Here is a 27,335-nt window from a genome sequence, read left to right on the forward strand (position 1 = left end):
CACCCCCCATTTTACAGATGAGGAACCAAGGTTAAGAAACCTGCCCAGGGTCACATAAAAGTCAGATTTGGAATGCAAAGAGAGGCTTGTCTGACTCCAAAGGCAAACATTTAAATGTTGCACTTTGCTACTTCCAGGCACTCAGGATACAGACAAGAACAAAACAATGTCCCGGCCCAGAAGCCCCAGGGGAGACTGGTGCCTTCCCAGTCGTTCCGCACAAGTGAAGTGAGCTCTCTAACAGGAGCAGGATAACTGCACAGAGCTTTGTCATCACCAACCATGGGAAGGTGTACAAACACCAGCTGTTTTCTGGTAATGAGGACAATTCTAACAATTCTGGATAATCTGATAGGTAGCTGTGCCTATATATCTCTGAAATCTAGACTGGCATCCCCAAACAGACTTCCCAGAGATTCCAGCTTGGGCTTGAATCTCTCCAAATCTAAGCAACAGACACAGTGGTAGAAAAGCACTGCAGGAAAATGTCAGAATGTTCTAAAAAACAGACCTAGCCAGTGTTTAAGAGTAATAAGCCTTATCACATTTTTCATGCTCTGTCTCTGTCTCCTGGTGTTTATCACTTTCTAGGGTCAGCCTGCCTGTGATTTACCTGTTGTCAAAGGTATCTGCATTACTGCCTCCTTTCCAAAAGACTGAATATATCAAAACCCCAAACATAGCCTCTGGAGGCACATGAAATGAAGTGCCAACATGCAAAAATAGAAGGGGGGGCATAGGGAGTAAAAAAGAAAAAGTCTACATGGCTGGCAACAAAGCTCTATAAGGATGTGAGCCAAACCACAGCTCCAGCCACAGCCAAGTTCAAACAGGATTCCCGCAGCCAGCTTGTTGTGTCTGAAGTCTGCCACTAGATGGTAGCACAGAGTTCCATGGGCTTAGGAATTGGGACCATGAGACCCGGCAGTGGCTCCTGAACATTTTTCAGCGTCTGCTGTTGAGGGAAATGATCTCCCACTGCAGGGGAGTGGTGGTGGGGTTATAGAGAAGATAGCAGATCACCACTGGGAGATTTTTCTGTTTGCTTTCTGCAACTAGAAAAAAATGTTTTTTGAAATGCTTTTGTTCTCTTTCAAGCCAATGTCTTGATTTTTTTTTTTTCTCAGATTCTTCCGGGACCAATCCTATTATGAAATATGGAAAGTATTACCTGACCTTTCATTTATATTTTAAAAAATAATAATAAAATAGAAATCTGGAGAGGAAAACACAGCAGTTAATATGATGAGACCGATCAGGGAGAAAGGTCAACAGGCAGATACTCTATTTTTAGACTCTGAAACTGTACCTCAAATATCTTGAAATAAGAATAAAAACAAAAATACCTGGTGCCCCGCCTGCTGAGACTCTACAGCCATATTAGGAAGCTGGCAGACCACCTGAGTGTCTTCCTAGAAGATGGCATTATTTCCCTTCAGTCCTTGTCTCTTATAAAACCAAACCCTGCCCTTGGGGGCAAACAGCTGTCATGTGGCAAACTACCAAATTCTAAGTGCCAGACCCTTTTGCAGAAAATCAAGAAGGTTGTGAAGTTGTAATACTTTTTTCTGACCAGATGAACAACACTCAATATGTCAATGAAGTCCACAGGCCAGGGAGTATCATAGAGGAGATAAGGAGGCAACTAACAGTGGTTGTCTTTCTTCCATTAGAAGCCCTGAAGACTATCCCTTCCTCCTACGTATGTGCAACCCCCCCCCCCCAACTCTGTCATTGAATCATGGCAGTCTTACTCGAGGAGGAGCTTATAAGACTGTGTTGCCCTCCAGAATCCCGCTACCAAAATGCAAACATCCATGGGAGTGGACCCATATTAACCCTGACTCATCTGTCCCCTTCATCGACAGCTACTGTCAGGGGACGGATGCCCAGCATGACAACTCTGACAAGTAAAGACACAGTGTAGTTCTAGAGCAGCCAAACTGAAGACTTGATATGTGTGCCATGGTACGCGGTGCCGTTGGAGCGAGGAGTCATGCTACAAGCTTCCTCTCTATTCTCCAGAAACCTACAGTGTTGGAGGAAACAAGACGTCACGCGTTAGCAGATCACACCAAACCTGCAGTGCAGCTTCTGGCACCAAGCGGGAATGTCACCTTGACTCCAAAGCCATCGTGGGCGGTGAGCACAGATAGGACACTTTGACCCCGAATCAAATTATTTTTCTCTGTGAGAAAAATGGTGTTTTGTTTTGTTTTTTCTCAATGGTGTTTCACTACTTGAGAGTCTCAAGATTGATCACAGAGGAATTTGTTTTTAGGATTACAAATGTCTTGTGTCAAGTTTCCCAAGGAGGAAGGTGATCCGACATCAGCACATGTATTCTCCGTGGAATTTCTAGTCTCCCCATGCATGAAGTTAAAGAGGTCAACTTTTCCTTGAAGTCCCCCGTTGTAACCCAAATCCAGCCCCAAAAGAACCGAAGGGAACTTTATGGTACCTTTGAACGCAGGTCACAATTTCTCCTAGGCGATATTATAAAACTTCTCATAAACAGAAGAATAATACTTCAAGTTTACATAGCACTTTTCTTCTAAAGTGCTCAGCAGACATTATTTCATTAATCCTCACAGGTTTCTTAAGATTTGCAGATGGGGGAATGGTACACAATGAAGTTAAGTGTCTCAGGTCCCTCAAAGAGCTAGCGAGCAGTGGACCTGGGAACACAACCTGGTTCCCAGGCCTGGATTAAGGGGCCAGCCAAGGAGGTTAGTTGCTAAGGCACAGCATTAAAATTTATGGGTGTATCATATTAGAATTAGGTTAGCTCCTACATGACTGTTGAGATTTTAGGAATAGATTAGTACGTAGCTGAGCTAGTCTGGAAATCTTCCAGAAAGAGGCCACCTGGGCCCAACACACAAGGTCTCCGGCCCTTTTATAAGGTAACCTGTCAAAGGCGCCATGCAAGGGCTGGACCGGGACTTGGGCAAACAGACTGGGCTGCAGAATGGCATGGTTCTAGAATTCAGAGATACAGGCAAAGGCTGAAAGAAAAGACCCAGAGTGGGCAGGTTCCATTGCTTGTCAGTGGGTTTGACAAATGGGACATAAAATACAGTGATTCTCTGGAACATACGGTCAGGGGAAATCCTTTCCAAGGGAGCATGAGCACTCATAGAGGAGCCAAGACAAGCCTGTACCTGCTCCAGCCTGTCTCCTTCGGACAAAATCTGTTCTTGATCTCTGAGACAATAATCACCGGGCAGGTGGGGGGAACTGAGATAGTTCAGTGGTTGCCAGTGGCAATATTAAATTTGATTGATGATTTATTGTTTTAATTAAGCTTTTACTTGCTCATCCTTTATTACTGATAGTACAATTGACTTCCCCATAATTCTTGCACAGAATGAGCTGGAGAAAAAAAAAGGGGTGGGGGAAATTTGGTCCACTACAAAGCTTTAGTTACAAGTATGAGTCTCTGAGCCATATCTCCCAGCTCAATGAAAATAGGAAGAAAAAAAAAATGGAAAGAGAGAAAAAATTAACAAAACCATTTCAAAGGTGAGGAAAGGGCGATTAGTAAGGAAAATGACTCAAACTTCCCAGGCAAGAGAATGTTTCCCAAGATCTCTTTTCTTCCCCAATTGAGTGAGGTCAGTACAAGAGGTGGGAGGTGTCTGAGGTCAGTAGGAAAGGTGGCAGGTGTCAATGGCCCTTGCTTTTAATGTAAATTAGCATTTTCAGACCTTTCTGAACCCCCAACCTCCACCACTCTTTGCAAATTCCTTTAATAGCCAAAGCGAGAGAGAGAGAGAGAGAGAGAGAGAGAGAGAGAGAGAGAGAGAGAGAGAGCGAGCGCCGATCCATTGCTAACCAAACAATGAAGTGGCATATAGTTTTCCGGGCAGGGGGCTGAACTATTAAGAGGACCTGGCATTTATAGAAAATCTATTATTTGCCAGACTGTGCTGAGCATGTTTTGTGTATTATATCCTTTTTAACCTTTGCAACAAGTCTCAGGAAGGTACCAATTTACCCCTATTGTTTTCGATAAGAAAACTGAGGCACAGAGAGTTTTAAGGGCTTCCCTGGGTTTACACAGCTAGTCAGGGCAGAGATTCAAAGCCAGGACTCACCGATAGCGGTGTTGGTGATTAAATCACAATGCTACACAATTTGGTTCAAAGGCTAAGATGAGCCATCTCTCCCTTGTAGCTAGGAATTTAAATGTTTGCCTTTGTTAAGCACTCCTCATTTTCAGACCATTATAAACCTTAGTGGTTTATGGTTTCATTTTGAACACATGAATAAAAATAGTGCATTTTAAGATAGACAGATTAAGTCTCTGGCTTAAAACTCAGAACAAGCCTCAATTTCTGAAAGCCTGGTCATTTGCAAAACAGATCAGAACCTGGATCCTTAGCCTCCGAGCCCTGTCATTGCTTCCTCAATTTGAGCAGGAGGGTGTCTCTCCGGGAGGCTGGTAGCACCCGGAGGCCACACTTTTGGAGTCTTAAGGTAAAAATCCCTTGCAAGAACATATTTTTGGAGACTTAATGTGCAAGCAAGCATCTTGCAAGGACAACACAATTCACTGCACTACATCTGGGAGTGTTATTCTTTCTTCCTCCTGTCTAGGCTCAGGGAGCCTTTCCCCTGGAGACCTGGACCCTGGCAAATGCGGCCTTCCCCGGCCCTGCGAACAGTGCAAACTCTGAACAAAGCTGCCCTTGAAACTCAGCCATTTAAAAGACTTTATGAAGCCCACCGGGGCCCCCCGATTATTTTGCAACAAGTCATATCCCATGAAGAAATTCACTTCTCTGCAACACAAAACAGAGGGAGATTAAAGAAAAAGGCAGGAGGGGTAAGGGGGGGCTGGAGAAAAGAAGTAAGGCCCCCTGCTGTTCTGTCTGGCCAGAATCGTGTCTTTTAGTACCCATATCCTCTACAAAGACGATGTTCTGATGATATATGGCCCTAATACATCACTAAGTGACAGTGCTCTCCTGATATTGTACCTTGAAAATATGACACGTGCCAGAAGCAGCAACGGGGGATTAATAAGGAGGCCTTTTATATTTAACTTACCTACCATTTCAATTCTTTTTTAATGGGCTTTCCTTTGTTGGAAGGGATTGTTTTGGGTTCTATGCTGTTTAAGGATTTAGGTCTGGTGTTGTTGTTTTATTCTTTTTTCTTTCTTTTTTCTTTTTTTTTTTTCTCCTTTTCAAGAAACTCTCAGAACAAAGAAACGCAGGCCATTAGAATGTCCCGGCTACTCAAGCACAACTCTGATTTAAAACAGGGCAGTGTCAGACAGCTCCTCATTCTGTTTAATCATATTTTGAAATAGAACCAAAACATTAGAGATGGCAGAACACAAAAGAAATAACCACCAAATAAAAATAGTAGCCCAAAGAAAGTAGCACTGCCTGGTTTTTATTACACCGTACGTCTTATAAGCGAGGGTCTGCGGGTAGCACCACGTTCATGGAACCGTAATGGATGGGACACAAAGCAGCCGGCGACCTCGCACATCGGACCCTGCCACAGGCGCGGCTCTGACAACTCCAGCCCTCAGAAGCAGAAGGGAAAACCAGAAGATAGGCTGGTCCCCTTTTGCCAGGAGACGGGAGACAATTATGTGAAGCGAGAGGAATAAATGTGGGCATCCTTCCTTAATTTTGCCCAAATTCTCAAGCCCGCTCCTCTCTCCTCCCCAGCCAACCAAAAGGGAATCAAACAGCTGGGACGTGGGATGGGGCCGGTGATACAGAGGAAATGTCTACAGATTCCGGACCAGGGGTGAGAGGGGGTGAAGTCCTTCAAAGTAACGCAGCCTCCAGCACAAGCGGTCCAGCTGTCTCTCCCAGCACCTTTGATGATTTTACTTTGCTGTGCGCCCTTCAGCACATGAAGAATAATGAATCTGTTTCTTCCTCCACCCAAAAAGAAAACAAAGAAGAAAGGGGAGATGAAATTCTCTGAACATTTGTATGCATTTCTGGTGAGTTCTTTTACTCTCCAGATGATGGGAGGCCAAGTCCAACCACCAGCGACATCTATGACGCTGAGGGCACAAGCCGGGGTTCTTCCTCTCTGGGCAATGGCGTGGAGGCTGCCCACTAGTTTGGCGGGAGTATTGGAGAGACTGAGGAGTGAAGGAGCTAAACATAATAATAAAGTTGGAGCACCTCCCACAGGAAAGGTTGCGATGTGACGTCCAGGAAGGATGCGTGGAGAGATGATCGTGGCAGTGCCTCTTCTGACCCACCACCATGTACAAACCAGGCTCTCTGGCTAGACAAAGAGGCTGAGAGGTCAACGGACCCTGTCAATTACGCACATAGAGGATTCTCTGCCAAGAATGCAAACGTCCAAAGCGTAGAGATGGAGTGTCTTAGATCCCATTGGTGTCCTGCCGGGATGGTGGGAGGTGGCAGACCACTTCCTCTTGGGGCCAGCCCTGAAAGGTGTCCCCCTCATCAGCACATGCCACTTCCTGCATCTTCCACAGTGGGTGGGACTCACCAGGTCCTCACATGCCCCCTCATTCCTGTGGGTCAACAACGAGCCACGGAGCAGATTTTTCACAGAACAGAACAGAAGAGTTTTCTCAGGTTGCCCGTGAAAGCTTGCGCACTGTTGGGAGCTACAAAAATACCTGCTCTTGACAAGTAAATGGAGCTGACATCACAGGGAACACAGGCAGGGTGGAGGGGCTGCTCGCAGTCCATCTGTCATCTTGACAAAGTAACTTTCTGGTCACTAGTGAGACACTTTTAAAGACATCTGCACAATTGACCCTGACCACCAGCAATCACAGAGGCTTTCAAAGGGACCCCTGGGATGGCAGGCTGTAGAGCTGATTCCTACTGTCCTCCCTCTGAATAACGGTAAAGGCAGTGTGAGGCATTAGATGCTGGAAAGATCCCTGCTCCCGGATCGTCTTCCCATCCATACTGACTGCAGACAGGGTCCAGTTAGCCTGAGGAGCATCAGGCAGGAGAGCAAGGGGAAGCAGGGGCCCTCTAGCTGGCTGAAACTGGAAAAGCCAGCTCCAGACTTCCCATATGAAGGCAATTCTGTGAGCTAGGGTTGGTCTGACTCATTCACCAGGGCCATTAGCAGCATGTTCCCTTCACCAAGACTTTCCCAAGGGCCACATGCAGATGTCAGAAAGCACTGAAGAAGCCACAGATTTATTTCATAGGTTTAGAATGTAATTTTAATCCACAAGCTTTCATTTTCAAACTCATCAAACAATCAACAAATGTAAATTTTGTATATAATCCATACCAGATTAAGGTGTTACAAAGAAATGACTAGGTACCCACCAAACATTACATAAACTTGCTGCTAAAGGGATTCACCACATGTGCCCTTTTTACTGTTTGTTTTTATTTTTGAGAGAGAGAAAGAACAAGCAGGGAGGGGCAGAGAGAGAGAGAGAGAGAGAGAGAGAGAGACAGAGACAGAGACAGAGAATCCAAAGCAGGCTACGTGCTGTCAGCACAGAGCCCGACGCGGGGCTTGAACTCACAAACCATGAGATCATGACCTGAGCCGAAGTTGGAAGCTTAACCGACTGAACCACCCAGGTGCCCCATGACCCATTTTTAAAAACAAAGGGCCAACCCTGATTATTACCCTTAATAGTTGATTTTTAAAAGAGTTTCACCATAAAACAGCTTATTGAAGTCTTTAACATCTAAAATAAGATAAAACTGTCAGCAGAAAACAAATGGCCTTTAGGAAATGTGACATCTTTGTTATAAACCTGGGTTTTTCTGTGGGTTAAACATTTGCACTGCAGAAGTCAAAACTATCTGACCAAAAATCTGTGAGTCTGGTTAATAAATATTTTTTGAGCCCCTGCTGTCATCCAGGCACTGTGCCAGGTTTTGCTGGGAACAGAAAATATGAATCAGATACATCTTCTGCCCTAGAAGAGCTTACAGTCCAAGAGGGAGAGGGACCAGAGCATGAACACAGCAAAAGCACCTCATATGTTGCAACACGAGTGGCCCATGGTGCTGTCCATGAGTTCAGAGGAGGCAAAGGTCAGTTTCAACCAAAGTCCACTGCCACAATCTCCCTGAGATCATCCAACTCATCTTGGTTCCTTAGCTACTATGTGGGCCACTGAAGGAGACTAAAAAGTTTTGTTACACAGTTATCTCACTGAGACAGAATTTGACCGACATATGTCAGCACCTTGGGATGTGACAACCCACAAAAGGAATCTCCTTTGACGAGGACATCCCAGCACACTCCAACTTACGTGCAGCAACATGGCTCAGCATTGTGAGCCCTGGAACTGTCTGTTTTATGCATATCATGGGAAAATATTGTGTGCCACATTATTCTTGCTCTAGGAAATTTTAAGATTTAACACACTTGGCTGGTCTTGCATCTATAAAATGTTTTAGGCAAAATGTAAAATACCAACATATTGAATTTTGATTTAAATACCGAAACCAATACTTACAATGCTACCAAGTATAAGCAGTAATATATATTTTAAAAAATAGTTTTCTATAGGAAAAATTTTGTTTTATAATTATCATTGCTTATTATATATATCTTAGTCTGATTATGTTATTGTTCATGGGACACAACTTTCCATCTTTTGGTGTATTTGTACAATTTCCTTCTATCAGATTTGATACACAATGTAATGTGAACTCTGAAAAAGGCAAGTTATCATACAGAAAAAGCAGATTTACAGTAGAAATCAAATTTCATAATTTAATTTTGGTGGTTGGAATTAGCTAGATCTTCAAATTATTGAATCAAAAAATTAAACACAAATAGCAGATACTCATTTATCCAACAGATAATCACTGTCCCGGGCCAGCACTGTCTCAGGCCCTGGGGGTACAGCGTGAAGGGCAGAGCCCACATCCTCACGGCGCTGATATTCTAATTGGGAGACATACAGGAAGCAAATATCTGCCTGATAACAGGCACTGACAAGGACTTTGGAAACAATGAAGCAGGACAAGGGCACAGAAGGACGATGTGTACTGGGGAGAGAAAGACCCTCGATAAGGGAACATTTTTACTCAGAGACCAGAGTGAGGGGATGAGAATACGTAATATATTGGATAAGTGTGTTCCAGAGAGAACAAATACCCTTGCTGAGGGGGTGCTGGGTATCACGTGTGCTGGGAGCCAAGGATGGCTCTGATGGGGAGAGAAGGCCAGAGGCGGCATCAGGAGCCAGATCATGTAGGGCCTCGCAGACCACAGTTATATTTCAGACTGTGCTGTGAGTGAGATGAGAACGACCGGAGGGATTTTCATAAATAAGTGAAATAATTGGATATGTACTTTTAAATGGTCACTGGTTGATAATATATTGTCCAGAGGCAAAAATGATCGTGGAGGTAGTCAGAAATTCTCAGATATATTTTCAAGGATTTGCTGTCAAGATTTGCTAATAGACTGCACATAGGCTGGAAGAGAAAGAAGAATCAAAACCCCCAGGGCTGACGGCCTGAGAAAATGCAGCAATGTAGCAGACCCTGCTGGCTGGAAAAGACTAGATTTGGGGGACAGGTGGGAGAAAGATCTCTGTCTGGGCCATTTTAACTTGGAGATGTTTCCGGGACATCCATGTGCACACTTGGATAGGAGTCTGCACTTGAAGGGTGAGAGAGCTGGGACCATAAATGTGGGAACTTCCAGTGTATGGATGGGTTTTAAGCCATGAATCTCTATGAGGTCACCTAGAAAAAAATGTAAACATAGAAAGTATCTTGATTGGATCTTGGGGCCCTCCAATTTCTAATGTTTAAGAAGAGATGAAAGGCCCAGCAAAAACAAAAAAGGGCTAAGAAAGAATAGCCAAAGAAACAAAATTCTTATAAATCCATCATACAAGTGCTAAGAGAATACTATACGCATAAGTGTTACTTACACACACACACACACACACACACACACACACACCTGTACAAAATCACTGGCTCAGATTTTCACATTAATCTAGTGACCACCAGAGGTCACCTTCTCTCAGCACCTGCCACCATGCCAGATACCTAGGGACCCAGAAACTTCAGGATGGAACTGTCTCTGTCAGTTGAGGCTCACAGAGATGTTGTCTTGGCCACTGCTGGGCGCTCCTTGCCCCTATTGCTAATAAACAGCGTGCCTGCCAAGCTACATCGCTGAGGGAATAGATGCAGTTTAGGAAAATTCTGACTCGCTAGAAGAGCCGAGAATGCCAGGGGAAAATTCTAGGACCAATATCGCCAACCAACAAGGCTCAGACCCACCAGAGCCTAGTAACCAAAGGCTAGTTGAGTATTAAGGAAGAGTGCAGGAGGCAGAGAATATTAACCCTTAGGAGTAATGGAAAGAAAAAGGGGGGAATCCTTTATTTAGAATTTTCCTTCTTGGTTATACTAAGACCTAGAGCCAAAACCCTGAGATGAATAGAGTCCACAGTCAGACCCTGCTTTCAATTTCTGATCCCAGCAAATGTGGCTCTAGGCTGAGAGGGTGATCTCATCTACAGCAGGGTAACTAGGATAGAGGGATCTAGGGAAGAGGCCTGCACTCACAGGCAGCCACTGGCCAAGAAACAGGGAAGCCAACACCCCACAACCACTTTGGGGCTCACTCTGGAAGTAAGCAAGAGGCAGAGAGGCCAGCGGAGAAGCTAGAGCTAAAGATATGTTGCAACTTTGGGATGTGTACTCCTCTCTGTCCTTTCAACAAAGAATTTCCTTCCCACATATTGGAAGGCTGTTAAAGTTCCCCTGGGCATTCTCTCCACCAGGCCAAATTGTATCAGCCCATCACCATTAGCGGAAAATATTTACTCAACTCCCACCTGGGCACTCGGCACTGCTCTAAGCTAGCCCTTTCGTTCTTCCTAGCTATCCTTTTCTTGACTCCTTAATCCTTATAGCAAATGGCCTACCTTCTGGCCTTCCACCAGCTCTTCCAACTCCACCTATGCCAGAGAGCTCCCCGCTGGACACTCCATCCCTCAGATGTTTGGCCGCCATGGTGTTGAGTGTAGGAGGAACAACCACCCCACTGTAATTTTGTTTGTACATTTCATTATCAGGCTGAAACCAAGAATTAGAAACTGAAACTGAGAAAAACAAGGCAGAAAACTTGAGGAGTGGTGACATCATGGAAATGCTGAGCTAATAACAGAGAGAGAAAATAACATGGTAAAAAATAATAAAGATGGAGATGATAAAGGTGAAACCCTGGAACAATGGACTGTCAGGCCAATTTAAAAAGAAAAAAAATTTTTTAAGGATTCCCATTAAAAGTATGGGAAATAGTTTAGCAACATGACCAGAATGTGAAGGCAACATCTTGACTTTACATTCTCCCTGATTAAGGAAAGGAAAATGTGGGCAGAAATGGAGTGGCATAAAGAGAGAGAAAAGAACTAAAATTTCCCAGAATAGTTCTGTTCTGGATGAGGAAGGTACCTGCTGGATGGAAATTGTTAGCAGAAGGAAACAGCTTCTATTATGGAGGTTTGGGAATGGAAGGGCTGGGGCGTCTCTAAACCCCACCTCACCTGGCCCTCAGCTCTTAATCGATTGCCTGTTTCCTCCAGATGCTGCAGGATTCCAGCAAATCAGTCCGAAAACCCTGGCTGTTTTGTCAAATTGCTACATCTAGTTGGCTCATGTTGAAGAAGCAACAAACATACGTCACATCAGCTTCTTCGTGCAGCTGCTGCCCATCACAGAGAGACCACAGAAAACAGAGTGTGTCCCTGTGAGAATCCATCACACAAAAGGGCTGGCAGCAGCCCAGAGGGTCAGCCTGCCCCACCCAAAGGCGCCAGTCAGGGCTCTACCTAACTGGACCACAAGGACTGTTAAAAACCTAATCCTTGGGGAAGTTATTTGCTGGGTCTCACTCACCCCCTCGGGGTGCTTTCTCAATCCTTGTGGTCAGGAAACATTCTCTGATTGATAACTCTATGGAGTCTACCCGGGATGGCCCAGGATTCCCGTCCTTGAATCACAGTCCCAACTCTCGCTCATTTGCAGAGTGAGCTTTGTCTTGCTTCACTTTTCTGGGCCTTAATTATCTCACCTAGGAAATAGGTTTCTTGAGAAAACCTGCGCTACCTCAGAAATGAAGTCTGGCTTTGAGGAAAATGAAGATCAGGCTACCCCCCCCCCCCCAATTTACGAACACAGTATTTATTCATAAAACAGTTGTTAAGAGGTGCCATTCTAGATGCTTTGAGTGGGAGTGAGAAGTCAGACACTATTCCTGCCCCAAAGAAGCTTGAAGTCCAGCAGGAGAGACAGCCATGAAAAGAATTAATAAAACTTCAGGGTAGGCAGGAGTAAGGGTTATAATACAAGTGACCAACATAAGTCTTCAAAGAACAAATGACTCATTTTGATTGGGTGACAAAGGAGGCTTAAGAGATGAAAGGACATGGGGTGCCTGGGTGGCTCAGTCAGTAAAGCGTCCCACTTCGACTCAGGTCATGATCTCACAGTTCATGGGTTCGAGCCCCGCATCAGGCTCTGGGCTGACAGCTCAGAGCCTGGAGCCTGCTTTGGATTCTGTGTCTCCCCCTCTCTCTCTACCCCTTCCCTGCTCAGGTGCTCTCTCTCTGTGTCAAAAATAAAATAAAACATGAAAAAATTAAAAAAAAAGAGAGATGAAAGGACATGAAGAGAAAAAGAGGCACTTCAGCAAATACCATTAGCGTGCAAGATGACTGCGTGAAAGGCCCAGAAAAATAATATTCTGTAAATGAGAGATGACCTATTGTTAAGCTTTGTACCAAAAAGAGAACTTCAATTGTACCTATCCCCTGTTTAATGTGTTGTTTCATTGGGGGATTTACCTATATTTATGTTTATATTTATACATCCCTCCCTTTCCGTTAACCTCAGCTGGGAAGAGTTTTTCAAAAATTGGCCCTTGCATAGAGTCACTGGAAGAGTTTATTAAAAATAGAGACTCTCTGGTCCCCACCAGACCCTCAGAATCTCTGGAGGATCTCTGAGTCTGCATTTTCAACAAGCTTCCTCGTGGTTCTTATGCATATTACAAACTGAGAGCCAAAGGCAAAATCCTTACCACTGACTTGTCAGTGTGAGATAAGACCAGTAGCCGTTTGGAAGTGGGGGGGTGGGGGGTGGGGGGCCAGGAAGAGGGAAAGGCCACTAGCCATGGGAAATACAATCGTCTGTTCCTTGTCACCAGTGCCCAAACTCCACTTGAAGGGCCTCGCCCACCTGCACATGACCACGGGTTCAATCCCACATTCACACCTCTCTTTTAGACTCTAGTAATAGAAAATAGTCTGCAAACTAGATCCATTATCTAAATATTATATTAAATACATACATACATATTATGTGTGTGTGTGTGTGTGTGTGTGTGTGTGTGTGTGTGTATAACCTACCACAGTCAAGGAATAATAATTTGTTCTGATTAATCAAATATTCCAACCAAGAGTTAATACCCATGGCTAGCAGAAGTTCATCAATTTTCAAAGAACTCCAGAGCAATATAAGACATCTAACTTCAAAACCATCTGGAACATAATATAATTTTTTGTTCATTTTTTTTAAAAAGTGTTTTTCCAATCTCATAGTGCCTCAGGCCATTATTAACATAAATGCTCAATAAATATGTGCTGAGTTTAATGACCATCAATCATTTTCCTCCTTCAGGGAATACCATGTATTCCCTCTCACTGGTACTAAGGTAAATGAATACTGCTTCTCTTTCTACCCCTACCACCATCAGAAGGGATCTGAGGATGTACACAAGAGCCATTAATTCAGAGCTGGGGGTTCAGAGATTGAGAGGTGTTAGTTTCACTATACCATCACATTTTATGTTTAGTTTATGAACCCAGTATAAATTCACCCTTAATTTAAAGGCTGCGTTATTAAGATATATTGCAATAACCTGTCAGGGTAACTATCTCCAGTGAAAAAGCCTTAAGATGTTCAAAGTATATATTATGTTGAACCACAAAAATTGCTGTTTCTGAAGGTCAACACCAAGGATCAAAATTTTCATATGCTTCAATCAAACACCAAAATCTGAGAACACTGTATGTCTGTAACTTGACCAAATAGTGTGTAAATTACTTTAAGCAAGTTTCTCTTTGCCCTTGTCCAGTGTATGCTTTATATAAAACAAATATATATATATGTATATACACACACACACATATATATATGTATACACACACACATACATATATATATATATATATATATATATATTTTTTTTTTTTTTAATAAATCCCAACTATTCCCCTACATGCACACACACAAGCATTCACAACAAAAAGGAAGCCACTGCTCTCTGGTATATACATTCCCAGCACATCCCAGTAAGGAGGAAGAAGGGCTACTTCCTCCAACAGAAACCATCCCTGGACTAATAAGACTTGGAAAAAATGGCACATTCTTGCCCCCATCCCAGCCATTCAGCTCTTCCCCAAATTCCCTCTTAGGGGAAAAGGAATTTCCATCCCAGTGCTCACCTATGTGCTAATGGGACTGTGAGCCAACCTCTGGTGGGTCCCACTGGGCACGGAACCACCGTTTCACATGTGCTTGAAAACAGGAAATCACCACATCGCAATTGCAATTCCAATAGCCCCCATTCCCCCCAAGGAGCATGAACACAGGTACGCAGCCGCTCTCGAGTGGGAGAATATCTGATTAATCTTTCACGTCCTCTCATTCAGGAAAATAGTATCCCCACCGAGACCAAGAAACACTGCTATGTGAGATGTCTTGATGCTACTGCTTTTATACTATAAATCCACAAGGCAGGAGACAGCCAGCAGGCTGTGAGGGCCTCTAGGATTTGTGAATTTCTGAAAGGTAAAGGGATGGAATGAAGCAGTCAAATTCGGCACAGCAAGGCTTTCCCGGAGGCAGAAGCTTCAAGCACCACAGACCACAGACACAATGCAGGTGCATCTGACCCAAGAGGGAGCAACTGTCATATCTCCCCTCAAATAGTTCTGCTTAAGGAGAAAATGAAATAGAAAAGGAATTCCCCCCCCCCCCCCCCCCCGCCCACCCCATTCCGGTTTTTTCCAGTAAGAAGCTCTAAGAATAAATACGAAAAAGAATGCAGATGTCATTACTTTGCTCGCTAAAAAGAAAGCAGTGAGGGGTTAAAGGAATCTTAATGCCATTGCTGGGGTCCACAGATTTCTCAAAGAGGAACCTAGGAAAGATAGGTTTTAAAAAAAAAAAGCGATGTTTACAGAGAAAGAGGAAAAGAATTAAGATAAAGATGCCAAAAATGCTTCTCACCGAGGCCCAAAGAAATACAAGAACAGCTTTGGCCTTCTGGTTTTCATGCCTTTTTTTCTGTGGTCCAGGCCCAGGCTCTCTCGGAATAGTTTCCTGAGGTCACCCCCAGATGAAAAGGACCAAGCAACACAACCAAAAAGGCCCACCACACAGGCTTGAAAAATAAGACGCTCAGCCTAGGCCTGATGGCCTAGGCAGCCATGAAGAACCATCTAGCCAAAATCCATTTAGCTGACCAAGAATACAAGAGTTATTTGGGAAATGCCTGTTTTTTTAAGTCAAATGGAATGGCTGTTATCTCTATTATTTTTATTATTATCTCTATCATTCTCTTTGAAGTGTCTCTGGGGTACCATCACTCAGGCTGCAGGCCCTTTCCCAGAGTGATTTTATGGTTATTCCATCAAAGGCGGGCGTTTGGGGCACACACTGTGGTCAGTGAAGATGTCACTTGTCCCGCCCCCTCATTTTCTCTTGTTAAGTTACCTGCGTGAAACCTTCTAACTGCCATTCAGGTTACAGACCTACCTTTGAACTTCTCATTTGGCAGATCTGGGTTAGTACCACCCATTACCTAACATTTAAAAAAAGAAAAAAAAAAAAAAAAAAAACCTCATTACACTACACAACATGTACGTACAATAAGGCCTTTGTCCTTAAAAGAAAAACATAATTTTCAACAGAGTCAGCTCCCAGAAGCCAAGGGAGCTAACATCCAAAACCCAATATAAACATTAGGGCTTGTGTCAGGGTTTCGGAGCTCCAGCCTCACTAAAAGGGGAGGAAATGACCCAGACCAGCAGCTACAAGGATGGGGGAAGCATTTTTCATTGTGACTTTTGAGAGCAGGAGTGAGATAATCCCAGATCCTTCCCTCTCACACCTCCTGTATTGTCACACACATTGCTGCCTTTGACAGCAGGATATTTCTATAAGAGAGAATGTTCCTTTTGTCACAAAGAAAAGCAGGTCTTAATGTCTATAGGACTCTAAATTTTCAAATGTGAGTACATTCTTTCAAAGGGAAAAGTGTGTTTTTGTAATGATTATTTAGGATGTCTTTTATAGAGAGGGCTGACCTTCTGTGACAAACTCTCTGGGAGAATCATGTTCTGGAACTTGGAGTTCCATTCTTGGGGGTGGGGGGGAACTAGCCCAAGTGTTAACAACCCAAACTATAAACAGGAAACTCCAGCCTGACTCCTACTTAAGTCCCAAGGTTGCGGACCTCTCGCTGAAGCTATGGGGCTTGCAGAGATGACTGGACAAGGTTCTTAGACTTGCAGACTTCATCTCCTAAGACATAAATTCACCCAGGTAACCGCACTACAACACAGAGCATGCTGTTGAAGAGAAGACAACAAGCACGGTCCACGGAGTTGATGGGACCACTGGCTGCAAACTACAAAGCCGCGTGGATTTGTAGGGCCCACGTGTCAAATCCAGTCATATCAGTGAATCTGGGATTAGCCTGTAAAGGATGAGGCCCCCCACCACGGGCATGCATGAGTGACTATGCTTGGTCAGAGTCACACTCTCAATTGGAGGGGACTCAGGAGTGCCAGGCTCAGAGGGTCCACTCAGTAATTAAGTTTACATTTTTGCCTCCCACCTGCCACCTCCTGACTCAACGGCAAGTGTCGAAAAAGGACAACTAGGCCTCACCGTGAAGGCCACATTGTGATTAGTTGTCTGTAGACGGGCACCAATCAAGGAGGTGAACTTTTGAAGATGAAAAACAGAGAAGCAACTCGTCTTCCTAAGCCCCGAATACAACCAGCATTTTCCATCTTTTATCAGAAAAGATAGCAGTCACCTCTATTGAAGTTCCACTGTCTACCTGACAGTAATTCACAGTAAACATATTACATAAGTGTAGACAAAAATTTAAATAAAGGGGCGCCTGGGGTGCTCAGCTGGGTGAGCGTCCAACTTTTGATTTATTTCAGCTCAGGTCATGATCTCACAGTTGGCAGATGGAGCCCCGCATCTTCAGGCCCTGCGCCGGGCATGGGGCCTGCTTAAGATTCTCTCTCTCCCTCTCCCTCTCTCTCTCTTTCAAAATAAATTAAGATTAAAAACTAAAAAATAATGAAATAAAAACAGTCCATTTAATCGCTTCTTAAAAGCACTGTAGAGGGAGTGACTGCACAGCACTTAGATAGTGGCAGTATCATTTTGGAGGTGCTTACCATATTCCAAACCCTGTTTTAAGAACTTTACATGTTTTAGCCCACAGTTCTGACCAAGGCCCTATGATGAACACAAAGAGACACAGAAAATTAGGCAACTCACACAAAGTCTTACAAGCCAACAGTAGGAGTAGACTTAGGAATCCCTACACTATTGTTCTTAAAAAAATATACGCATTAAATCATCTGCTAAAAGCTGGTTTATGGCACACACTTCACTTTCTTCTATTCAGGTTCTTACCCTTAATAATTCCATTCACACTGTTATGCAAAGGCCTTTCACAAACATCAGTACGTCTAACCCACACGTATCACCTCAGATAATGGCTCCAGTCAACAGATTCGGGCCTGCGTTATTATTCCTCTTTAGAGATGAAGCTGCTGGGTACACAGACCATTGCGATTTGCCCAGAACTCATGACTAAGGCTCAGAGAGTACAAGTCACCTGCTTAGTGATGCACAGCTACCAGGTGGCCCCCGTGAGACTTGAACCCGGGATTTCAGACACCAGGGCCGCCACTCCACAGCTATACTTCAATGACAAAGCAGATATTGAAAATTCAGGGAAGAAAGAAAATATTTTTCCTGAAGACCTAGCTTAGGGATTAAATTATATCATAATATTTTTAAAGCACCATTAACAGTTTAATAGAGCAAACTTGAAAGTTCATAATGGTAAGATTTTATATTAGCCAGCCTCTTTTATATTGTTGCTCTTACTCATTAAAAAAAAAGAAAAAAAAAAAAAAAAGCCTCAGTGTGGTCTTGTCCATTTTGCCCTTAACTATAGAAACATTCCAAAAATGTTTGGAAAAGTATATTACTTTTATCCACGAAATTAGTTTTGTTTTGGTACCTTTTAAAATTTCTTGTGGTATTTAACACTTTTGCTAAGATCTTTCCAAATCAAAGTTTGGAAAATTTGTGATTTTTGCAGTAAATTTTCAGAATCGCTACAGCAATCTTAGCTTTGGATTTCTATCAAATGGGGTTCCACCAAATTCCATCCATGATGAATTCGATTCCATGTGAAATGTGCAACAGGTACCAGAGAGGTGCGCACCATCACTGACTGTTTCAAATAGTTCGGTAAGATGATGAGAAAGGTCTTTCTTCGATATTCTCCTAGAATCTTCAGACTAACATTGCAAAATTTAATACCCCTGGTCTTTCTGTTCTTTAAACCTCTTCTGCCTTGGCCTGCACTTTGCTGGCTCTGCTCCTTCTTCTATAACTACTCAGTCTCTGCCATGGGTTTCTACACTTCTCTACCCTTCTCTTATTTTTTTTTTTTTAATATGAAATTTACTGTCAAATTGGTTTCCATACAACACCCAGTGCTCATCCCAACAGGTACCCTCCTCAGTGCCCATCACCCATCCTGTCCTCCCTCCCACCCCCCATCAACCTTCAGTTTGTTCTCAGTTTTTAAGAGTCTCTTATGTTTTGGCTCCCTCCCTCTCTAATCTTTTTTTTTTTTTTTTTTTTTTCCCTTCCCCATGGTCTTCTGTTACGTTTCTCAGGATCCACATAAGAGTGAAAACATATGGTATCTGTCTTTCTCTGTATGACTTACTTCACTTAGCATAACATTCTCCAGTTCCATCCACATTGCTACAAAGGCCATATTTCATTCTTTCTCATTGCCACGTAGTATTCCATTGTGTACATAAACCACAATTTCTTTATCATTCATCAGTTGATGGGCATTTAGGCTCTTTCCATAATTTGGCTATTGTTGAAAGTGCTGCTATAAACATTGGGGTACAAGTGCCCCTATGCATCAGCGCTCTTGTATCCCTTGCCTACCTTTCTCTTAAATATGACCCTTCTTCTAATTACTCTTATAGGCCCCTTTATGGAAAGCTCAGCGTATACAAATAATTTATTACCAAAGTTTTGAAGTGTATTTCAATGTAGACAGCTGTTCAATGTAGAATTCAATGTAGAATTGCTGTTCTCTGGTCCGGATTTCTCTTCTGAGCCTACTGGGCTTTTCCACTTGGAAAATCCATATCCAGGCCAACTCATCAGGTCTAAACTCAAGACATGCACCCATGTCAGTAATCTCTTCTCTTCTACATGGTCTATGCCACTGACTAGAACTCTCAAAATTCCCTTTAATTCACCCCACCCCCCATTTATGTTTTACTGCCAAGTGCTAGCAACATGAGCTCTAAACTTCCTCTGCAAGTCTTGGGGTCTCAGCACACTGGTGCACTTTTTTTAAGGTGAGCTACCCAATTTTGATTATTGCCTGAAATTTGTGCTACCACTGACAGTAGATACTATCATGGTAATATCTACCAGATGTAGTAATTTGCCAAACGGGTCAAGCAACAGGATAGAGCAAAAATGGAATTTTGAAAGTAAGCTCTGGGAAGCACACTATTCCATTCAGGTGACTGCACCCTGCTCTCAAGACAGTAAGTGATTAGCAAAGTGACTGCTACAGAGACACCATAGCATTTCATGCCACTTTAATGACACTGTATTTTATTACTGTCTTGCTGGGCGTGGCTTGGAGTCTTTTAATCCACATATTGTAGAACTGGAAGGTTGTTAAAGAAATTCAGAAGAACAAGCGACGTTGGTTTACCCCAACATCTTCTTCCATTCTCACTGCCCCTTCTACTCCAGGCTGCTTGCTCTCGACTGACCACAACAGATCCCTAGAGTCTGCTGTCCAAACTCCAGCCCTGCCACGCTGGAAACATCCCCACAAAAGCTCCTAGAGGCATTTATAAAAAACACATCTTACTGTGTCATGTGGCTGCACCAATATAGAAATCCCACCCCCTACCCCCCAATTACATGAGTGAAACTGATCTCCTTATTATTGCCCTCAAGGTTCTCCCCTGGCTGGTTCCCACCAGGCTTTCTAGCTTCAGCTTCTATCAGAGCTTCAGGCCCTCAGGACTCTGCCATTTCCACGATTCCCAGGCACACACTCCTCTGTGCCTTTCCTTCAACAATGCCTTGCCACAACAAGCTTTCCTCTACCCATCGAGGTCCCAGATAGTCCAGTCAGATTTCAATTACAGCTGCCCCAGCTCGGGTTCACGTCTATTATAGTGCTTTTCTGTCACTCCTGTGGAACTTATTTATGCATGTGTCTTTCTCCCCCATTAGACTGTGGGCAAGGGTCTGTCCTATTGGTCTTTGCCTCCCCAAGGTGCCCAACCAACACAATGCTTCAAACACAGAAAAGGCTAAAAATAATAAAATAAAATGGAAGGGGAGAATGAAGTGTGGAGAGAAGGAAGAAAGAATAATATTATTGAAATTATAACCTGCTATCCCTAGTGCTTTGAATACTGTTTTATAGAATTAGAACTGGGAATCGAGAGGTCTTAAAATACACACTCAGCTCATTTGCTGATCTTAACTAAGTTCAACAAGCACACTTGACCTCCCGGTACCGTGAAAGGTGGTGTTATTCGTATTCTTTTTATCACAAAAGAGTCAATATACCATCAGCTGGACAGAAGTGCCACAGAAGAGGGTGCGAAAAAGTGATATCCTTTATTTGTTCAACAAGTTTTTTATGAACGGACCTTTTTTTCCATTGTTTTGCCTTGCCTGGCTTTTCTGATTCTCCTGCCTTCGCCATAGCTGTACCCCAGTCTACAGAAGGGCTCTCCTTCTTCAGCATTATTTCCTAGACTTAAAACACAGTTTACTGTTGATGCGCAGTTGAAAGACCAGAGACTATGGTTAAAATGGGATGTGGACGAGATGGGAATGAGGTAGGGGAGCACACGACTAAACGGGCGGCAAAAACCCACTCAGGTCTGGAACGGGGTTGAGAGACTTCCACGAGGCGGGCCAGGAAAATCCCCATGTTGCCAGACCACTAGGCAGTTTTTCCAGAATTACAGCGCTCCTGAGTCCCAACTCTATCCCTCTGCCAATAAAAGTACAAGTGAAGGTGACCCCACAGGCATAGAGATGTAAATACTCTGCAGAAAAACGAGGCCCCTCTTCCATGGAAAGTTTTTTTAGTGTTTAATGGAGAGCAAGGGGAAAACTTATACCAGGGCTCACAGACCACTGGACCAATAAGGAAGCAGCCTAGATCGGCCCAGTCCAAGTCTGGAGGGATAGAAAACCCCACAAATGTTCCTGACTTAGCCCCGTTCATTCATAGTGATGGGTGGGCTTGGCATCATTATCCCCATGCTGCTTCTATTTTTTTTTCCCCTTTTCTGATGAAACTTTGCATCCTATTCCATGTGAGGAAATAAGAATTTAAACAATAACGTCATCATCAACAACAACAACAATGAATCATTCTAGAGAGCTCGCTGGATGCCAAACCCAGGGCTAAGCCTTAAATGCTGTTGTTCACTTGATTCTCACAGCAGATCTCTGAGCTTGGTATTGACATTCGTCCCACTCTCCAGATAAGGAAACCAAGCCTTGGAAATGTAAGATAGCCTTCCCAGGTTCACCACCAGTTAGAGACAGAGCCTAGATTTGAACCCAAGCCCATCTGATGCCAGATTCAAAGCTCTTTGCCAAAATATGATGCAATGCCAGACAAAAAAGCTCACTGCATTGCAGGTCTTCCTTTGAAAGGGTCTTCCAAATTCCAGACCAAAATCACTTGAACCACCCCTGAAGAGAGCCTATGTCAGCTTCACAGCGGTTGAAATAACTCTTTGAAGCTCTTGGAAGTACTTAAAGATGTCTTTAAATAGTAAACAAAGAAAAAGTAAAAAAGTAGTAAGAGCAAATTGGTTTAGTGGAGACGAAACTGGCTTCACATCCCAGTTCTGACTCTTAGTAACTATGTAACCTCAGGACATTTGCTCTGCTTCTCTTAGCCTCAGTAAAGCATGGGTAGAAATAATTGCTTCAGAGGTAGTACTATGCTAGCACAATGCTAGAAATAAGTTACTTCCCTTAAAACTGTTCTATTGAATACATTGTTCTATGGAAAGGCAATTGATCACAACACCTTCTAAACGGAAAACAAACAAATCCTGATCACTTCCTTAGTGAGCATCCAAAGTGCTCGAAACACCTGTGATAAATGTGACACGAAACAATTTTCAAAAACTTAGGCAAATCTATGTATATGTGCATATACTAAGGGCAGTATCTCTCTGAACACATCTGGACTACTTCATATTTCCTTTCTCTCTCTCCCCACCCCCAGTTCTGTCTCTCTGTCTCTCTGTCTCTCTCTCTCACACACACACACAGACACACACAAATGAAATCCTGATGTAACATTATCTCTCTCATGCTCAACATGTGCCTCACACTTGCTCAGATAATAGATATCTCTTCTCTAGCCAGTTAATTTCAACAATAAAAAAAAAAAACCATGAGGATGTTATGGAGATAAGGCATCCCAGAGAACCGAAGATGCTGGTAGCTACTACTTTGGTGACAGAGAACTCTTGTGATTAAAAGGTAGAAGACAGCAGACAAAGTCTCCCCTGTTCTCACCACTTGGTTGACTCTAAGACAGGTGGAGCCCGCTTCTTGTAACACCAAATTTCACGTTGCTTTTTATGAGCAGAGGGTCCATTTCTACATTGCACCTCCGGATTTAAAAGAGGAAATTTAAACCTCAGAATAATGTTTTTTGCTGAACAAAACGTATGCCAAACTAAGCTCTGACTGACTTCTGGTTTTCTGAGTCCCGGCCTCCAAAGTTTTCTCAGGTTTCCAGTACTGGGCCGAACTCATTGGCTGGTGCCATTTCCTTCTATGTGACACTTAGGTGGAAAAGGGACAAGAAGTAGGAGGGCCACCTCTAAGTCACACTTGGTGGACGTGGTGATGCCCGAAAGATCCAGAGAATTGTTTTAGATTCATTATCTGAGCATGGCTGGCTCTTATCAGCTGTACTTCAGGAAAGGCACCAATGTGTTTTCCTAGGCATTCTGGGGAAAAAAAAAAAAATTCCAGCAAGCAGGGGGAAAAAAATCATACAAAACAGCAGTGAGTCTGAGCCTTCCTTCCTCAGCCCCATAAAAGCCCGTTTTTTAAGGCGGAGGAAAGCCACGCTTTGCTTTCTGACTAAACAATGGAGCACTGGCATCTTTGATCTAAACTGCCTACCGGATTCCCTCAATTTCATGACAGTGGTCCAACTTTCACCTTCCCCTTGAATAGATGAACTGAAGCTTTTCTGACTCCTACACTTTAAAACTATATCCATCACCAGTAACAGACAGGTTATTCTTGGATCACAGCGGATTCTGGCAAGATGCTGGGCCGAAGCAGACGAGGATAAATGAGAATACGATTATTCAGTTCTGCTTGCCGTGGCCACCGTGCCCGCTGTCATCCTCAAAATTCCCACAGAAATGAGCTCATTCCACTTTAAAACATTTCGGAGCTTAAAGGTTTAAATCAGGCCAAGTTGATTTTGTGGGGTTTTTCAGGCTTTTACACTGTAATTACATACAGGACTTCATGCCACCTACTTCCTCCCAACTGTAACATTTTACGTCTTTTTTAAGCATACGTTGAGGTTAGCCTTTTTTTTTTTTTTTTTCTACATGTTATGAAATAAGATATGAACTTGTGCTCAGCTTTAGGTACCTTTCTGCCAAAAGGCTGGACCAACACAAACTAAATATGACTATTTTCTTTATCCAAAGTACAGTTTTGACTATTACATACCCTCTTAATGTACATACATAAAACCGGCTCACAACTAAAGCTCCCTGCAGGTCAGCTGAAATCATAACGAGATTTTCCTTTCATATAATGTGATTAACAAATGTTAGCTAACTGAACTCCAAAAAGACTCAAAAGAAAAAAACAAAATAACTCAAGCAGCACCGAGAAGTAAAATGATTCAACAATCTTCGTATTTTTTCCTTGCTTTTTCACACCTTTAATTAAGCAAATAGCCTGTTCCACTTGATTATAGGTAGCTGCCCTAGAGGCAGATGAAACCGAGAGCGAATTCCAGCTCTATCTACTACAATATGAACTTCACAAGCCACAAGACTCTTTAGCCTCAGTTTCGTTGCCTGTAAAATGGGGGTAGTAAAAGGTCTCAAAGGACTTTTGTGATGGCTAAATTAAATAATGCGGGCTTAGGTAAGTGCCAACAAATAAAGTGTTTCGTAAATGTTGCTGTTACTGATATTATCTCTCTGCTAAAAATGGCTACCTTCCAACCTAAGTATACAATGCCAACCAGCCTCACTGCAGTCTGGGGTGCTTTGAAATCCAAGGACTGCAGTAGATCCCTCAGAAACTTACAAGAACATACACAAATAGAGAAGTGGCCATCCATCTATTCCTTCTCAATTTTATCAAGTCATTACAAATGTTTGGAAGCACCGACTATGACAGCTTGGGTCCCATAATCCTAAACCTCTGCAAAGGTCGGGAGAACGTATCACCGAACCTTTCAGTTCCTGAAGGAGCTCAAGACATCTTATGAATAACAAGTGAATGGGATTGCCAGAGTCAGGACTTCACGTGTTTATAAAAGGATATCTAACAGCTCTCACTCAAGGGAGATACCTTCAAATGTTGAAGATATAAATGAACTTGCTATCCTTCGGAGCTTAATCAATACTTTTTAGAATAAATAATCATTCCCACTCGAATCCCAACTGAGGCTTCTTTTCTCTTCTGATTCATTCTTTTAGCTTCAAAACAGCAGGATTCTAACAACTCTCTTATTTTCAGTAAGGCTGTGCTCTCAAAGAAAAGCACTATTTTCCACCCTAACGAGAATACTGAAAAGGGGGATTGCTCTGTGTAGAATTTTTCATAATGTTATTCGGGAACAGTTTGCAAACTGTATATTTAAACTTTATAAGTAGTAACACTGCCAAAGAGAAAAACACTATTTTCACATGTGGAGCTCCGAGCACATTTAAATGTTATTCAGTAATGTCCCCTAAAATCTTAAGAGATTAAGATAAAATAATTTACTCATTTTATACAGATAAGATCAGTGAAAAGGGAAGGTTATCACTCCCCCAACCCACCCTCCACCCCCCACTACATTTGTAAATATACAATGGAGACAAAATTTAAATGCAAAACTTCAACAGGTCATTTAGTCAAGGATCACTAACTGACTCGGCAACTGGTAAACAAAATCTAAAGAGCCCCTTTCCTGGCTCTCTTTTATTAAGGTAACAACATTTACCATCTCAGCAAATGTAATGTATTTTTACCTCTGTTTCTGTTGATTCCCTTAGTCTTCAGAACCTGATAATCATTTGATACAGACATTCACCTTCACTCATTTATCATTTTGCAACATTGACCTCATCCCTTGTCATGAGAAAGTTTGGGTAGTTTAAACCCAGATGGCTTGGCTTTCACCTAAATTGAGAAGAATCCCTTCTACGGTTCCATACAGCATGTTGATCTGTTAACTAGCAGTCATCTATCACTTTTGGGCTTTGCATTTGACTGCCTTAATGTTTTTCCAACAGGGTTTTGTGATGTGTAGTTCTTAACCAAGTTTTGCCAAAAGTGATTGGCATGTAAAACACTGTCCAGCAAATATGTTGCTCTTTGTGAGTCTATATTTCATCTCAGAAATTTGTGTTCATATAACTTAATCTCCCCCATGTGGTTACTCATTAGATCTTATCATTAAGTATTAAACCAAAATAAATGGAAACAAATGTTTTTTTAGTCTATTAGCCACTGCCAGTGTTAACGAAGCAGCTGATGGCCAAGTGTCATTCTCTGTTAAGGATAGAATGTCCTTTCTGACTCATGCTCCCAGATCAGAAATATAAAGACTGTTCTGGAGATCTTAGGGTATCACAGGCAAAGAAATCCAAGATTACACCTCATCCTCATGTTTGTTCTCTGTGACTGTCACCTCTCTTTCCTCTTGTCAGGGATATCTTATCCCCGACTTTTACACTTAAAGGTTATCTCATCTTCCCACTAAGATGACAGAATCAAGGCAGAAAGTGTGGTGGCACCTATGATTTGGTGGCAACAGCCATTCCGGGAACAGACAGTGCCAACGGTAATTTTATCACTGAGACGATGCCTCACAAAGCCCATCTTAATTTTATTTCTATAAGGATGATGTCAAAAATAAGAATCCCAAAGAAATCCAACTGAATTCAATTTGCCAGCTATGTGCAGTTCTGTAATGACTAAAAACCATTTTTAAGATCTGGTTATATTATTACATTTAATGGATTCACCTTCTCTAATGGAGCAATGGGCTTCACATTACCTGATCTCCATACTTACCAAGCAGACACACATTATACAAGGGTTGTCTGTGATGAATGGGATCTGGAGGACTTCACCTTCATTTTCACATTTCGCAACAGAACCTGAAGTGAAGGGGAAAATTCAATCTCACTGAATGGCATTATTGCAAACATTTAAAATTTTACCCTAATCCTTTTTGAAGCAACTACCCAGATTCAGAAATCTCTAATGAGTTTTAAATTATCAAACTCAACAAAACCAAATCCCCCCAGAAATAATTATTTTAAATAATTTTATTTGAGATTTAAAAAAAAAAAAAAAGCCTGTCATATATAAACAGATTTTCTGCTCTCAGATGACTTAAGTACAAATCCAAGTATTTCACTGACTCTTTAATACTCCTCCTCCTTGATGAAGGTATTTCAACTAAACACATATCCCCATATGCGCAAAAAAAAAAAAAAAATCAAAGTGGACATTAGGGCAGAACAAAATTCAGGACTGTGGCAATGAACAGGCCTTTCTATGAATCTGCCTCATATAATCTTGAGTTTAAATCACTTTTTGAAACAATCTTCTTTCCTCCTCTCTTAGAAACGGACTCAATATTTTCTTTTCTGCACCAGGTGTCAGTAAAGTATGTCCTTCAGAATAGTAGCTGAGGTCTTCACCTGCCTGAAAGCACATCATTAT

General features: G+C 42.6%; 1 protein-coding gene across 5 annotated transcripts in view; it reads right to left on the minus strand.

Moving 5' to 3' along the window:
• Positions 1 to 27,335, minus strand: part of BMPER (BMP binding endothelial regulator) — a 258,092-nt gene that overhangs the window by 227,402 nt on the left and 3,355 nt on the right. For all 5 annotated transcript variants that reach the window (XM_086692840.1, XM_086692859.1, XM_025929717.2 and 2 more), the window contains exon 2: positions 26,679 to 26,764. In XM_086692840.1, coding sequence (XP_086548966.1) covers positions 26,679 to 26,693 — 15 coding nt within the window. In that variant the 5' untranslated portion in view covers positions 26,694 to 26,764. The remainder of the gene's footprint in view (positions 1 to 26,678; positions 26,765 to 27,335) is intronic.

The sequence above is a fragment of the Puma concolor genome, chromosome A2 (genome assembly GCF_028749965.1).
Source record: "Puma concolor isolate L17-30 chromosome A2, mPumCon1.1.hap2, whole genome shotgun sequence".
NCBI classification, from domain to species: domain Eukaryota; kingdom Metazoa; phylum Chordata; class Mammalia; order Carnivora; family Felidae; genus Puma; species Puma concolor.